Source organism: Aulonocara stuartgranti (assembly GCF_965226115.1).
Source record: "Aulonocara stuartgranti genome assembly, chromosome: 5".
Lineage (NCBI taxonomy): Eukaryota > Metazoa > Chordata > Actinopteri > Cichliformes > Cichlidae > Aulonocara > Aulonocara stuartgranti.
In genome coordinates, this window is record NC_138943.1 from 31,128,457 (window position 1) to 31,143,462 (window position 15,006).

Genomic DNA, 15,006 nt, shown 5'->3' on the forward strand with positions numbered 1-15,006 from the left:
GATTCCATTTCTTTTGGTTTTTGGAGGGCATTTTTCTTCGCATTGGTTGTTCAAAACACAATAAAATTACATTTCTCAATATGTTAGGATTCTCATACCATAGGCATCCTCATGACTTATGTTGATGCAGAGAGCTATTCTTTAACACAGTTTTTAACCACTGGAGGCAGTGTTGCCAATCAATGAGCATAAGTGTCTCCATTTCTCAGGTATTAAAGGTGCTAAATTAGCGAAACACAACACTACTTATGTTTTCACAAGATTTACTACCATGTGATATAGAGGGTATTACTCAGGCAGATGCGGTCACATAAATCTATAGAGTCTATGGGGAATGAGGAAAATAATGATAAAAGAAGTTTCCATTTGTGGTCCACTTTTTTTTTTGATCCAGGTAGTTTATTAAAATTATTTTTCCAACAGTTAAACACATAAGCATATACCAATAAATGTACAACATTGCTCCCACCTCTCAATAACAGATCTCAAGTGAAAAATAAAATAGTGATATATATACTCAGAGTACACACAAAACTATAGGCATGCAAGACAATGGGCCACTGGGCTATATACATTCAACATAACAGAATCATGATTCCATATCACAGGATGACATTTTGTCAATATAACTAATGACCGGTTGCCAGGAAGGATGAAATTTTCCAGCACACCCTCTGATGGTGAACTTAATCTTCCTTAGATGAACATCACGTCTCTAATCCACAGGCCAAATGTTGGGGGCCGGGGGTCCTTCCACTTGGTGAGAATAAATCTTCTGGCCAGCAGAGAGGTGATAGAGCAAGTTTATTCAGGGATGCTTCAGAGGGAATCACACCAAACATTTAAATCAGAGGGGTTGGCTGGATCGTTTGTCCTGTTATGTTGGAGTTAGTCTGAAAGGTTGAGCTCCATCCATGTAACTTGTGTAAAACATGTAAAACATGTGCAGCAGAGTGGCTGGAGCTGTCTTACCCAGGCCGCATGTGGGGTCCAAATCAGTGGAGATGATGTACAACCTTAAAATGTATAACAGATCGCCTGATGAGTTGGAGATATTCATTGAAACTTGTAGCCAAGTTGTCTCGGGTATTGTTTCTCCTAGTTCCCCTTCCCATCTATGCTTAAGGCCCTCTAAGGTAGTCAGCTTGTGGTCATTAAACACTGTATACATTTTACCAATGATCTTCTTTGAGTCCGTTTTGTTTTTAATTATCAGGTCCAGCAGAGAAGTGGACGGGTGCATAGGGAAACACTCAGAATTAGATGAGACAAAACATCTAATTTGCAAATATCTAAAAGACTTAAATCAACGTAAATTAAAACTTTTTGAGAAAGCTTTTTTCAAAAGAAACAAACCTCTTATCTATATACAAATTGTTGAAAGACCGTATCCCACACTCCAGCCAGCCGTGAAATGCTTCGTCCATAACCGAGGGTGTAAACAGGTGGTTTTTCCTTATTGGAGCACCAAGTCCTGCCATTAATTAATTCTTCAATCTTAAATATGATCAACCTATCTCTAATAATCGGCTATGTACCACAGGCCTTCAAGCTGGCTGTAGTTAAACCTTTACTCAAAAAGCCATCTCTAGACCCAGCAGTCTTAGCTAATTATAGGCCAATCTCCAACCTTCCTTTCATATCAAAAATCCTTGAAAGAGTAGTTGTCAAACAGCTAACAGATCATCTGCAGAGGAATGGTTTATTTGAAGAGTTTCAGTCAGGTTTCAGAGCTCAGCACAGCACAGAAACAGCTTTAGTGAAGGTTACAAATGATCTTCTTATGGCCTCTGACAGTGGACTCATCTCTGTGCTTGTCCTGCTAGACCTCAGTGCAGCGTTCGATACTGTTGATCATAATATCCTATTAGAGCGATTAGAACATGCTGTAGGTATTACAAGTACTGCGCTGCAGTGGTTTGTATCATATCTATCTAATAGACTCCAATTCGTGCATGTAAATGGAGAGTCCTCTTCACACACTGAGGTTAATTATGGAGTTCCACAGGGTTCAGTGCTAGGACCAATTCTGTTTACATTATACATGCTTCCCTTAGGCAGTATCATTAGAAGACATAGCATACATTTTCACTGCTATGCAGATGACACCCAGCTCTATCTGTCCATGAAGCCAGATAACACACACCAATTAGTTAAACTGCAGGAATGTCTTAAAGACATAAAGACCTGGATGGCCGCTAACTTTCTGCTTCTTAATTCAGATAAAACTGAGGTTATTGTACTCGGCCCTGAAAATCTTAGAAATATGGTATCTAATCAGATTCTTACTCTGGATGGCATTACCTTGGCCTCCAGTAACGCGGTGAGGAACCTTGGAGTCATTTTTGACCAGGACATGTCCTTCAACGCACATATTAAACAAATATGTAAGACTGCTTTCTTCCATTTGCGCAACATCTCTAAAATTAGAAATATCCTGTCTCAGAGTGACGCTGAAAAACTAGTTCATGCATTTATTACTTCCAGGCTGGACTACTGTAATTCATTATTATCAGGATGTCCAAAAAACTCACTGAAAAGCCTTCAGCTAATCCAAAATGCTGCAGCAAGAGTCCTGACAGGGACTAGAAAGAGAGAGCATATTTCTCCTGTTTTGGCTTCCCTTCATTGGCTTCCTGTTAAATCCAGAATTGAATTCAAAATCCTGCTCCTCACATACAAGGTCTTAAATAATCAGGCCCCATCTTATCTTAATGACCTTGTAGTACCATATCACCCTATTAGAGCGCTCCGCTCTCGCTCTGCAGGCCTACTTGTTGTTCCTAGAGTATTTAAAAGTAGAATGGGAGGGAGAGCCTTCAGTTTTCAGGCCCCTCTTCTGTGGAACCAGCTTCCAGTTTGGATTCGGGAGACAGACACCATCTCTACTTTTAAGATTAGGCTTAAAACTTTCCTTTTTTCTAAAGCATATAGTTAGGGCTGGACCAGGTGACCCTGAATCCTCCCTTTGTTATGCTGCAATAGATGTAGGCTGCCGGGGGATTCCCATGATGCATTGAGTTTTTCCTTTCCAGTCACCTTTCTCACTCACTATGTATTAATAGACCTCTCTGCATTGAATCATATCTGTTATTAACCTCTGTCTCTCTTCCACAGCATGTCTTTATCCTGTCTTCCTTCTCTCACCCCAACCGGTCGCAGCAGATGGCCGCCCCTCCCTGAGCCTGGTTCTGCCGGAGGTTTCTTCCTGTTAAAAGGGAGTTTTTCCTTCCCACTGTCGCCAAAGTGCTTGCTCATAGGGGGTCATATGATTGTTGGGTTTTTCTCTGTATCTATGAAGCGCCTTGAGGCGACTTTTGTTGTGATTTGGCGCTATATAAATAAAATTGAATTGAATTGAATTGAAGTCACAACTCAGTAAGATTAAAGGCTTTTCTGAATGAATAACAACACGGTTGTGTGTATATGATGGTTTTTAAGTGGTCCACTTTTTGCCCCAATTCTAGTGTTGAGTCGTTTTGAGCAAGTTCTGGTTGTGTTAAGCATTATGCATGGAGAGCAAATGAGGAAACTAGTCTGATGAAGTCTGGAAACCGTTGGGTTTGTTTGGAATTAATTTAGTTTTGATTTTGCTTTTTTAACCCAAATTCTCTGGCACCCCAAAACTAGTGAATGTGTTCCCAGATTGATAGGAATATTGATAAGCATTTACTGCTGCATAACTTTATTTAAAAAGTACAACAGTTAGAACACTTTTTAGTGTGTTGCCACTGAGCATCATGTATGGCTTTTAGTTTGCTTGAGTTTAGGTCCTTGTGGAATAAATGCTGTTGTTGTCTGGTTATTGATGTCTTTTTGAATGAGTTGGAGTGATAGGAGGGACTAGACTGAGGTTATTCGATGCCTGGCCTTAAATTCTAAAACTCTGAGTCATGTGCTTGATACACTGTTATATTTGTGACGATCCCTAATCTCTTTTTCATTACCAGTTTCATACGACGCAGAGATACATTTCTTGTTAAACTAGTGAATTTATTAATTGTGTGTAACAGCTTTCTCTTTTGTGTTTGATCTGTTTGATTTGTGTCTGATTTGCTATGAAGATTACTGAGAAGAGTTAGAGTTGAGGTTTGAGATAATTAAAGACACGTAAAAAAGCTGATTGAAGTCTGTGAAGTGTTTGAAGATGGATTGGGAATTTTGACTTCAGACACAATTTTGCATTTGGCCATAAACAAAAATACACATGCTAACCGCAGCGAACCATGAAAATTCAGAAACAGCTCGGCTTGTCACGGTCTTGGTCTTGGGTTCGCTGCTCCTGACTTTACTGTGCGGAGAGAAGATTACAAAGAAAAAAATCATTTCTCCTTTGATCTCTACAATAATTATAACACCTCAGCTGCAAATAAAACCTTTAATGTGTAGCAGTGATGTGTAGTGACTTTTGTAATAAAGCAAGCAGAGAGAAATACAAATAAACAAAATAAAATAAAGTCTTCCACTACTTTTTATTAAGAAAATGGACCACATTTAAAAAGTGCATGATTTTATGATGCCTGCCTGGCATCTTTCTGTGTTATATAAAATATTATCACTTCAATAGATATTGTCAAAACATTTATCATTAGCTGACAATGAGTGCTGGAGGATTTTTTAAATCATAGAATCCTTTACTAAAAATAGGAAAACTGTGAAAACTTGCCAACATAGAATTATGTTACGCACCCCCCAAAAAAAACAAAAAAAAACAAAACAAAACAAACAAGTTTGAAATTGAAACTGTTAAAGAGAGTCACAGAAATACTGTAACACAATTAGATATTAAAGTGCTGATTTAGAGCTTAGAAAATACTTGAATTCCCTCAATTCCCTCTCTGGGTGCTCTGCCGATATTTGTTGGTTCCCTTTCTTGATTGGAAATGCTTCAGTTGTTGTGGGATTCACCTTACTGGGCTCTGTGTTTGAATTAACCGTTAGTCCTGCTGCTCCCTGACCCCTGTGTTTTGTAAGTTTCTGCCCACGGAAAAGTGCTGGTATATTCAGTGCAGACTTTTCAAAATTATGAGCTGTAACATAAAGGTAGGACTATGTAGCAGTTATGCCTTTATTCTTATTAATGCTGGATCATGAAAGCTCTGTTTAGCAAGTTTAAAACAATCTGTGGCACTCATACTGCCTCTGGTGACTCTTTAGTGCTCACACTTTGGAAATGCTTTCTCAGCATTTCTGGAATAATTATTTTATGGCTGAGGGAGGGATATGTTGCAGCCAAGTCATCATCCAGTGTAAGATTAAGGATCTGTGTGAGGGAATAAATCAGCAGTAGTTAGAATGACCTGACAAATTGCAATGATTTTAATCTTTATTCTTATTTATTTCGCTCTGTCTTTTTTTATACCACAGGTCAGGAGTGGCCATGCCATTTGGCTGTTTAACAATCGGGGAAAAGAAGGATTACCACAGTCCTTCGGACGTGACAGATAAATATGACCTGGGTCAGATCGTTAAATCGTAAGTATCTCGGAAGGTTTTTGCTTTTGAATTTGAATTATGCTTCCATTATGTTGTTTAAGAAAAACTGAAGTGCTGTGAAAATCTTTTCAGGGAAGAGTTCTGTGAGATATTCAGGGCCAAGGACAGAACTACAATGAAGATGTACACATGTAAAAAATTCCTGAAAAAGGATGGGAGGAAAGTCCGTAAGGCTGCAAAAAACGAGATTGCCATATTGAAGATGTGAGTTTTTCATCTGATTCATCTTGCTGTGTGACTCTTGCTTTATATTTAATTTTACTGAAAATGATTTCACAGAAAACATCTTTTTATGAAGAAGAAGAAACAGCTCAGTGCTCTTTAAGAAAGCAGAAAAGTGAACTTCATTCTGCTGAGTGATCATATGCAGTCACTTTTTAAAGCCTTTATTATCAGAGATTTTCCTTCAGCTTCTCTTTGATGATCTGACTTTCTGGTAAAGCCCACATTAGCATAACCTGAGCCTTATCAAACAATTTGTCGCTGTCAGCAAGCAAAGCAGTAGAGTGAGATTACCATAAAAGTGCTTTTTTTTTATAAGGAGCCTTTGAAAACACCGATTATTCCATTCAAAATTAGACTTTAATAACAGGGATGTGCACTGCATCCACATTTCATGTTGTAGTCATCAATGAAGGGGGTTGAGCAGTAAGATGACAGTGTCAAAGCCTGTGAATAATTGCTGGCAAAACATCAAATTACATTTTGAAGAGACAAATGTGGGCTGACATTACAAAAGAAAAGAATGAAAATGGGAAAAAAAGAGATTACTCTTTCAAGTTACCTTCTTCCATTTGTTTTGTTGTTACGCAAGAGAACGTTCAGTTGTATGTTCTGTCAGTTTAGCTTCTTCTTGTTTAGTTTCATGTTTTGGTTCCCCTGTAAATATCCTGGATTTGAGATTTAAATCTCAGTTTAACATGTGATGCAGCCATAGTTTAATACGGGAAAAGTAACAGATCTAGTAGTAGATCTAGTACACGTCTAATTGGGTTGGTATGGAAACATTAAAGAGGTATTAATGATCAAAGAACTGACCTCACAGGCCATTGTTCATTCTGTTGTGCTAGTTTCAGTCATTGTGCAAAGGTACTGTTTATAAGGTTGGGGAAACCTGCAGTCAGCTGAGACTGAAGAAGTCACTTGGACGAGTGGTGAAATGTTTCTCCCACTGAAAAAGCTAAATCCAGTTGAACAGAATTCTCTTTTTCTTTTACTTGGATGATTGAGTTTGCATCAAGACATTGGGTATAGCTACTTAGATTTGCATGATCCAATATCATTTTAAAATAGTATATACTATTCCTTACCAGAAATGCTCAACAGCATACACCTTAGTATCTTCTGGAAATATTTTTGTATCATACTGTAAAACATAAACTGTCACTATGAAGCTGGACATTGTTCATTTGGGGGTGTTTGAGGATTGACTCACTTTTGGAACCAACCTCAGGTAGCCCTTCCAGGAAGTGCAGTTTTTAGGCATCATTGATTATTTTAAAACTAAACTAAATATTCCAGTCCTAAACAACAACAGAAAAAAATAGTGTTTATCTGCTTTAATAAGTTGTTACAGTAGCTAATAGCTGGTCTGTAATATACTGGACTGCATCTACTTTCTGCCATTTATTTCATGGCAGGTTTGAAAAAGAACATTTATATAACACATGATGAGTATGTGCTCTTTAAAAATTCTCCAGTACTTCACAGCTTGTGTCTGGATTCTGATTCAGACATGTAAATTATGGTTACAAAACACACACCTGTGATGCACGATGAAAATCATTCATAAATGTCCCAAATCTCAATTTTCCATTCACAAAATTAACTTTCTGCTTGGAGTGATTGAATAAGGAAGCAATTAAAGACAGAGCTTTTTAGCAGACTTCCACAGTCAGCACTGTGGAAAAATGATCATGAAAATAACCAGTAGGCTCGTGAATGTCCTTCAGAGTTTCTTGCATGTTGCTGTGGTTGTTGAAGGCATAGTCAATGCTCATGATATAAATGTTTGAGATATATGCCCATATGGATACATCAGATTACACAAATCTGCGTATCTATGGGAATTTAAATATGTCTTGCATATTTAAATATGTCTTGTTCCCTCTCTCAGATTTCAGAATGCATGTTGTTTATGTGCATTAAAATGAAAAGGTATTTACATTAGCCTTCTAAAAGAATGAATGACTCAGATCTTATCTGATATTTGACTTGATTCTCTTCTTGTGTCTTTTGACACATCTTTTCAGGGTAAAGCATCCCAATATTCTCCAACTGGTGGATGTCTTTGAGACCAAAAAAGAGTACTTCCTCTTCCTTGAACTGTGAGTTCCGATGTCTGATGAGCCAAGGGAAAACCTTTCTGCTTGTCTTGACCGTAACTTAAACTTGAAATGTATCTGTTTATATTGTTGATACTTGTGGTGAATGAGCCCAAGGTCCTGTAGATACAAGAACAGCTCCAGTCACTTGGTATTCATTGTGAAATTAGTTCTTTCATGATTTTGTAATCTTGTGTACTGTATTCCATGGAATTCCAGAACGTGGGATTCTTTTTTTGTGATTTAAAAAGCTTTTGGTTATACGGAAATCTTTTATGCAATCTTGTTAAATAATAATCAAATTAGGATGTCTTTATTTCAGTTTAAATTACAGATGTATTTTTTTTTCTTTTTTCTAAACTGTTAATAGTAGAGAGCAAAGGAAGAAAAAGAATAGGCCAAGACAGAAAAGTTTTTAGTAAATCTTAAATTTAAACTGTTCGTTAAAGCTTTCACTACTGAAATTAAATTACATTCCTAATTTCCAACAACTTCCACAGTGCAACAGGCAGAGAGGTGTTTGACTGGATCCTGGATCAAGGCTACTATTCAGAGCGGGACACCAGCAATGTGGTACGCCAAGTGTTGGAGGCGGTTGCCTACCTCCACTCACTCCACATTGTTCACAGAAATCTCAAGGTAATATGCTTCAGGATATCAAGTCGCATCATCAAATCAGAAGTATTCAAAACAACATGACTGTACTGGAGTTCATTAAAAGAGACAAGAATATACAAAGAATATCATTTTTAAACACATGTCCTCAGTTAATCAGTTAAAAGCTGTTTTCATCACATTGAAATAAAGAGTACGATGTAAAAAGGTTTCCAGCAACTTTTACTAAATGGCTAAATGACTTTTCCCTGAAAAACCAAACTGAAAGACATTTCTGCACCGTTATCAGTTTTCTCAACAACAAACCTCAGCTTAGAGAAAAGGTGTGCAATCCAAAACATCTGCTTCTTGGAATTAATTTCCCTTTCTGCCAAGCTACCTGCTACTGTGCATAGTCACAATTGTTCCACCCTCTGACAGCTGCCTCCTGCAGCGGGATGTTGCACACACCACTTTTCTTTCTTAAAAATGACGTATTTAATCTCATTACACTGAAAAATGGCGAGTTTCAGGTTTGTTTTCTTAAGAGAGCATCTCATAGGTTATGTATGTCCTTCACAGCATAGAAAGAAGAGAGCAGGCACAAACATCTAGTATTATTTTTCCCCCAATGCTATGTTTGACTAGTTTTCAAATTCACATAAGCCACCTCCATATGATGCTGGTACAAATGTGTTCATTTGTAGATAACACTAAGGAAACGAGGCTTTCAGGATCAATGACGCCTTTTTATTGACTTGTTTTTCTGTAATGTTGCTTTTTGGTCGTCTTTTATTGTTATTAAAGCTTTTGTTGTCTTTATTCTTTTATTTGAATTTTTTGTTCGTTTGTTTTAATTTCACTTTTAAGCATTACAACTTTTTCTTCTTCATCTTAACTAGTTTAATTGTGTTGTCTTACTTATCATAAATCTCAGACCATATGAGATAATGTTTAGTCCTTGTAGCCTCTTGTTGATAAAGTTAGCATTTTTCTACAAGATAGCATCATTGCACCATGATAGCAAGATAGCAGCACCTTAATTTCTCACCAAATACCTCCAAAAATAATGATTATAGGCTTCATAAAACTAAGACACTACAATATAGTAACCATGCCAAACATTAGAGTGTTATCATTATGAGCAGTGAGAGGGATAGCATTAGCATGTAGCTAAAAACCACTGTCTTGCAACTCATTAGTATGCAAATTTGAGACAATTAGAGAATGGTAGGTGTTGTATGATTTTGGACTTTTAAATGTGTGTCAGTGACAAATGCTGTGAAAACTGTTGAAATCCCACTTCGTAATACATAATTAAACATTTACATCGTTTAAGTCTTCTCTTTATTTTTGTTTTGAAACCACTGGAAATTTAAACTCGCTTTTTTTAATGCCTTAAATATGAATATTACATCAGCTAAAAAACGTCACTTTTCACAGTTGGAGAACCTGGTTTACTACAACCGCCTGAAGAACTCAAAAATAGTCATCAGTGACTTCCATCTTGCCAAGCTGGAGAACGGACTAATCAAAGAGCCCTGTGGGACGCCAGAGTATCTGGGTGAGAATATTAAATTTCACAACATGCAAATGAGGCAGTGCTTGTTCTGGTTTACAGACGTGTAGAAATTTAGTGAATGTCTTTTTTTCTGGTGCAGCTCCAGAGGTAGTTGGCAGACAGCGATATGGCAGACCTGTGGACTGCTGGGCAACAGGCGTCATCACGTATATTTTGTAAGTTATGTTTATGAGACTTAAAGGCTTATTCTCAGTCACATGTGGAAATTTGATTGATCTGTAATGCTCTGTTACAGCATAAGCTTGTTTAAATATGGGATGAAGGCTTTTTTTGGACTCCACATATTCACTCTTTTTTCACTCTATCCTACATCAGGCTGTCAGGCAACCCACCTTTCTACGATGAAACTGATGATGATGATTATGAAAACCATGACAAGAACTTGTTCAGAAAGATCCTAGCAGGAGATTATGAGTTTGACTCTCCGTACTGGGATGAAATCTCTGATTCAGGTACTTTTAGGATAAAGATAACATTGTGAAGCAACACACTGACAGCTTGCTCGGTAAACATTTCAGATTTGGAGAGTTTTCTCCTCTTCTTTCCGCTAGAGTGTTCAAACATATGTCATATTTATGTTCTCGTCTGTCGGGGGAATATACCTGTTCTTTGTTGAGTTTCTTCTGTACGATATTTTTCTTTGACAGCTAAGAGTTTGGTTGCTCGTTTGATGGAGGTGGATCAAGACCAGAGACTGACAGCCCAGGAGGCTATAAACCATGAATGGTAGGCAACGGAGCTTTGATAAATTGTGCATTTAAATGAAAGGACTCTGATCCGACCATATTAATTTGACCTGAAAGACTTCTCAAAAGTTCATTTTGTTTTTTGGTAGAATCATGCAAAGAAACAGTGGTTAGCATTTCCAGGATTGTTACTGTCCTGAGCATTATTTGCACTTTCTCAGTGCACTCTCTGACAGTCAAATTCTGCACAGGTGACAGCGACACATCAAGCAAAAATATTTATTATAAATGTTTTTTTTAAGCATATAGATGTTCACTATAGGTGCAACAATATTTGTGCAACGTTTGATTCAGATTAGCCCACCCATTAGGGAGCAGATAGGGTACAGACAGATATATATACATATACTACGATCATTATAGTAGGATTATTAGCAGTTAGCCAATTATTATTGGCTGCGTCTGAGACAAAGATCAGGCACAAACAGTCTTAAAACTTGGTTCCCTGAAAATATATTGATTAACATTCTTCTGAATCCCATTTGCATGTCTAAATGTGCTTTAATTGGAGTTACCTGTTACATTTCTCTATAAATATAATCTCATGTTATCAAGTTGACTTTATTACCTGTATACAGCATTTTTTTAGCTTCCCAGTTACCACTGCTTATTTATATTTCACAAGTCTAACCTATGAACACAAATAGACTGTCAATGCCAAATTCCTGAAGAAAAATAGCCAAGATAAAAATGATCCTTAAAGGTTATTTTGTCCTTAGAAAAGTTTGCCAATCGATAAAACAAACAGCAAATTGAGTTATACTGTGTGTAGCAGCCCGTGGCACATGAAGGTAAGGATAATGTGAATCTCTGTTGTGAAGTTGTATTTCTCCTGTTTTGTGCAACAGGATCTCTGGTGGTGCAGCCTCAGATAAGAACATCAAGGAAAACGTGTGCGCACAAATAGAAAAGAACTTTGCCAGAGCTAAATGGAAGGTGAGCCCTTTTGTTCTCTCTTTCCGGAAGCTTTTTTTCTTTTTCAAAAAGTTCGACAATAGTTCTACTGTCTTTGAACAAGGATATACAGCAGCACGGTACAGTGTTGTGTAACTGTTAGTTGCATTTTTTGGGGGGGGTTATAGCATCAATTTGAGTTCAGTTTGATCTTAATTCTCCCACAGAAAGCTGTTCGGGTCACCACCATCATGAAGAGACTGAGAGCACCTGAGCACAGTGACGCAAAGGCGGCAAACCCTGCAGCCGGGGCCCCAGCAGACTCCACAGCTCCCCAGGCTGCTGCCGACCCTCCTGCTCCTTCATCTGCCACAGCACCTGAGGGTTCAACCGCTCCGGTCACAGAGCTCCCCGCCGGAGCGGAGAAAAGTCAACCGGCACCAGAGGCCTCGGCCGGGGTGGCGCCCTCAGCCGAAGACCATCAGCAGCCCAGCCCGGCTCCACATGGGGACGAGCCCGCATCGCGTTGCAACGGTGAAGCTTCAGCTGCCCTTCACACACCTGCTGAAGCTGGTGATGAGCAGGGTTAAAAACCAACCTCCCACCCCCGCGCCCTGTTTGACTTCTGCAGTCCCCACCTACTCCTGCACACTGTACATTAGCTGCTAGCATGGTGACACTGACTCTGCTTCTCTTTCACTTGCAGCATTAGTATCATCTCATGGAAGCTGTGTGCTACCTTTCCTGAGCCTGACTGCTACGTTGCCTTGGCTTTTTCTGTTTTTTTTTTTTTACCCATGTACGGTGCTTTTTTTCCCCTGACCTCCCCCAGTGTGCGTCAGATTATATAAACACTAACTTCAAAATCTTTAGTTTTAGGGCTAAAACGATTTGCTGTCAAGCTGTGGCTTGCAGCTAACATTTTCTTTCCATTTCTTCTCATAGTGATAAGAGAATAATGGAAGACATAATTGTGCTGAAAACAGCTTTGATTCCTCTTTAATGAGCCGACTTGGGAAACTTCTCCCTGCAGTTATCCTCGCAATTCCAGTATTTGTTTGTAGAATCGGTAGAAAAGTTTTGCTTCTTAACATTCGCACCTGAAGAAGATCACGAGCACTTCTCTCACTTGACACATATGGCTATCTTTACCGTCTGTTGTATTCTCCACTTACCAGTTAATGGGCTTTTAATCAGCGACTGGGAGTTTTTAAGCCAGTGTTGTTTAGAACGAGGCAGCTGCACACATAAGCACACACAGACACTATGTTTCTTTGCTAAGTTCCTGCTCAGGAAAGAACCTCATAGCTGTAAGTGTAAAGATTCTGTACATAGAGACCTTTGTAGAAGTAGCCAAAACAGCATGCTTTCTCACTTTTGCTGTTCATTTTACACCCACTTGGTGGATAAAGATGTGCTACAGCCAGCTTTGTCTTATCACAGGCCACAGCATTGTCGTCTCTTGCCACAAGCCATGTGAAGGCTAATGTTCTTTTCAAAAGCATACTGTACATTACGCTATCAACTGCTGCTATTCCTTTGGCGCCCCCGCTGTTAATGTGAAACAACCCCACCACTCTTTTCCTCCCATTTTTACATAGCAGTTCTATGCATCCAAATTTTTTTGTAGCTTTTCTTTTTTAGACGCCCTCGTGACATCCCGCCATCTTTGACTTGTTCAAAACATTTGCGTTCAGATACCGACTCAAAATACTTCATGCACTGTGGTGACTTTGCTGTAATTAGGGCACCATCACTTACTCTTTGTTGACCTGTATTGTACTGAGATGTGCAACCACATATTTACACTGTGTTTTTTTTTTACTATTTCTATTATGTATTTATTTAAAACTTTATGTACATGATCATTTTGCTTTTTTCTATGTTTCTTTTTATTTATTTGGCTCTTACTCTCTCTTTTTATTTCATAGATTTTTCAGCTTATACTTGATAAACAGTAATAACAATCTCATCTTTTCTTATCACTGATCCCCTTGAGTTTTAATAATGAGCTACAGAAGGAAACCTCTGTAATCACTCTAGTGGAGTTAGAGCAATATTTGACTGGCTGCAGAAACTGTGATTCCTGGTGTCCTTTCGATACAGTCCACATACCTGTAAGTAGAAGTCTGTAGTCCTTTCTCAGCTGTCAGGCCCATGAGGGCCACTGACCTACATAGACACTGACATATGGCTGCTGTCAAATTCATATGTGTCTCAATGGGTGGACTGTAAGTTCCCATGAGCCCGAAACACGGGCCACATGAAGACAGTAGCCACTCTGCCAGTGCTATGACTTAATTCAAGTGTAGTATGTCATGGCTTATGCACAGCCAGCTTGTCTGATTTCCCCACTCTGTTGTCAAGAATATTTACTGTGCACAATTGTCAAATTATATAATAAAAAGATATATTTCTCCATTTGAAACTAAATGGGAAGAAAAAAGAAAAGGTTTACAATAGAATCTCAAGTTTGACCTTTTTTTGTTACAGTCGTTTACTCATAAAAGTATCTCTTTGAATGTGTTTAAAGTAGATTAGTCGAAGCATCGTTCAGATTGCATCACCATCTTTCTTACATTGTTTAGGATGAATATTTCATCTTTAAAAAGATGCTTAGTCAGAAAGATATCAGATTTTTTTAATGTGAATAGATTATTTCATGTAGTGTGTTCTCTTTGTTTAGATGGCAAATAAATACTGTTCATATACTGTTGCACAGTTTGAAGCAATGCTTTTTCCCAATACATACTCATAAACCCTGTATTTAATAACCCATGTCTGTTCATTTTGCCGAGCACTTCCAGGTGTATTCGTAGATGTGATGTTGCCAGGACCAGTGATCATCTGTAGGTCCTGTCCTGCATTTGTGAGCTCTGTACTGTACTCTTTGACTGAGTTGATGACTTTGATGGTAATAAAATTGGATTCATCTGTTTATCCATGTGCGATCAGCTCTTATTTCTCGTCCAAGCGCAAAGATTGTGTACAGCATCTTTCAAACCAGTGAAGATTATTTTGAGAAAATGTGGGAAAGAGCCTGCGTCATTACACTCTGCTTTCCCCCTAACCCGGAGGAGAGCATCTGTGTTACACGCGCTCAATTAGCACCAGCTTAGCACCCATCCTCGTGGGGTGTGAACTCGTGTTTCGAAAAATCCCAGCAGTGCCATTTGGTGACACTTTCCAAGACACTTGAATTGCATCACACTGGAATAATAATGCAGAGAGCTCACTCTCCAGGCCCTCCGGGGTTTAAATAGGCTTCCTCTAGTGAGACTTTCTCTTTTTAATGCCCATTCTGCAATAGTATGCAGCCATTGATAGAGCCATCAGGGCTCAAGGGGATCCTAACTCTGTCTTTTTGTCA

General features: G+C 38.5%; 1 protein-coding gene across 2 annotated transcripts in view; it reads left to right on the top strand.

The window, feature by feature from the left end:
- Positions 1-12,818, top strand: part of LOC309707327 (caM kinase-like vesicle-associated protein) — a 51,842-nt gene extending 39,024 nt beyond the window's left edge. For both annotated transcript variants that reach the window (XM_082534632.1, XM_082534633.1), the window contains 10 exons: positions 5,368-5,475; positions 5,569-5,700; positions 7,749-7,823; positions 8,321-8,459; positions 9,858-9,978; positions 10,076-10,151; positions 10,312-10,448; positions 10,644-10,722; positions 11,591-11,678; positions 11,864-12,818. In XM_082534632.1, the coding sequence (XP_082390758.1) occupies positions 5,381-5,475; positions 5,569-5,700; positions 7,749-7,823; positions 8,321-8,459; positions 9,858-9,978; positions 10,076-10,151; positions 10,312-10,448; positions 10,644-10,722; positions 11,591-11,678; positions 11,864-12,226 (1,305 nt within the window). In that variant the 5' untranslated portion in view covers positions 5,368-5,380 and the 3' untranslated portion in view covers positions 12,227-12,818. The remainder of the gene's footprint in view (positions 1-5,367; positions 5,476-5,568; positions 5,701-7,748; positions 7,824-8,320; positions 8,460-9,857; positions 9,979-10,075; positions 10,152-10,311; positions 10,449-10,643; positions 10,723-11,590; positions 11,679-11,863) is intronic.
- The last annotated feature ends 2,188 nt before the right edge of the window (positions 12,819-15,006 follow it).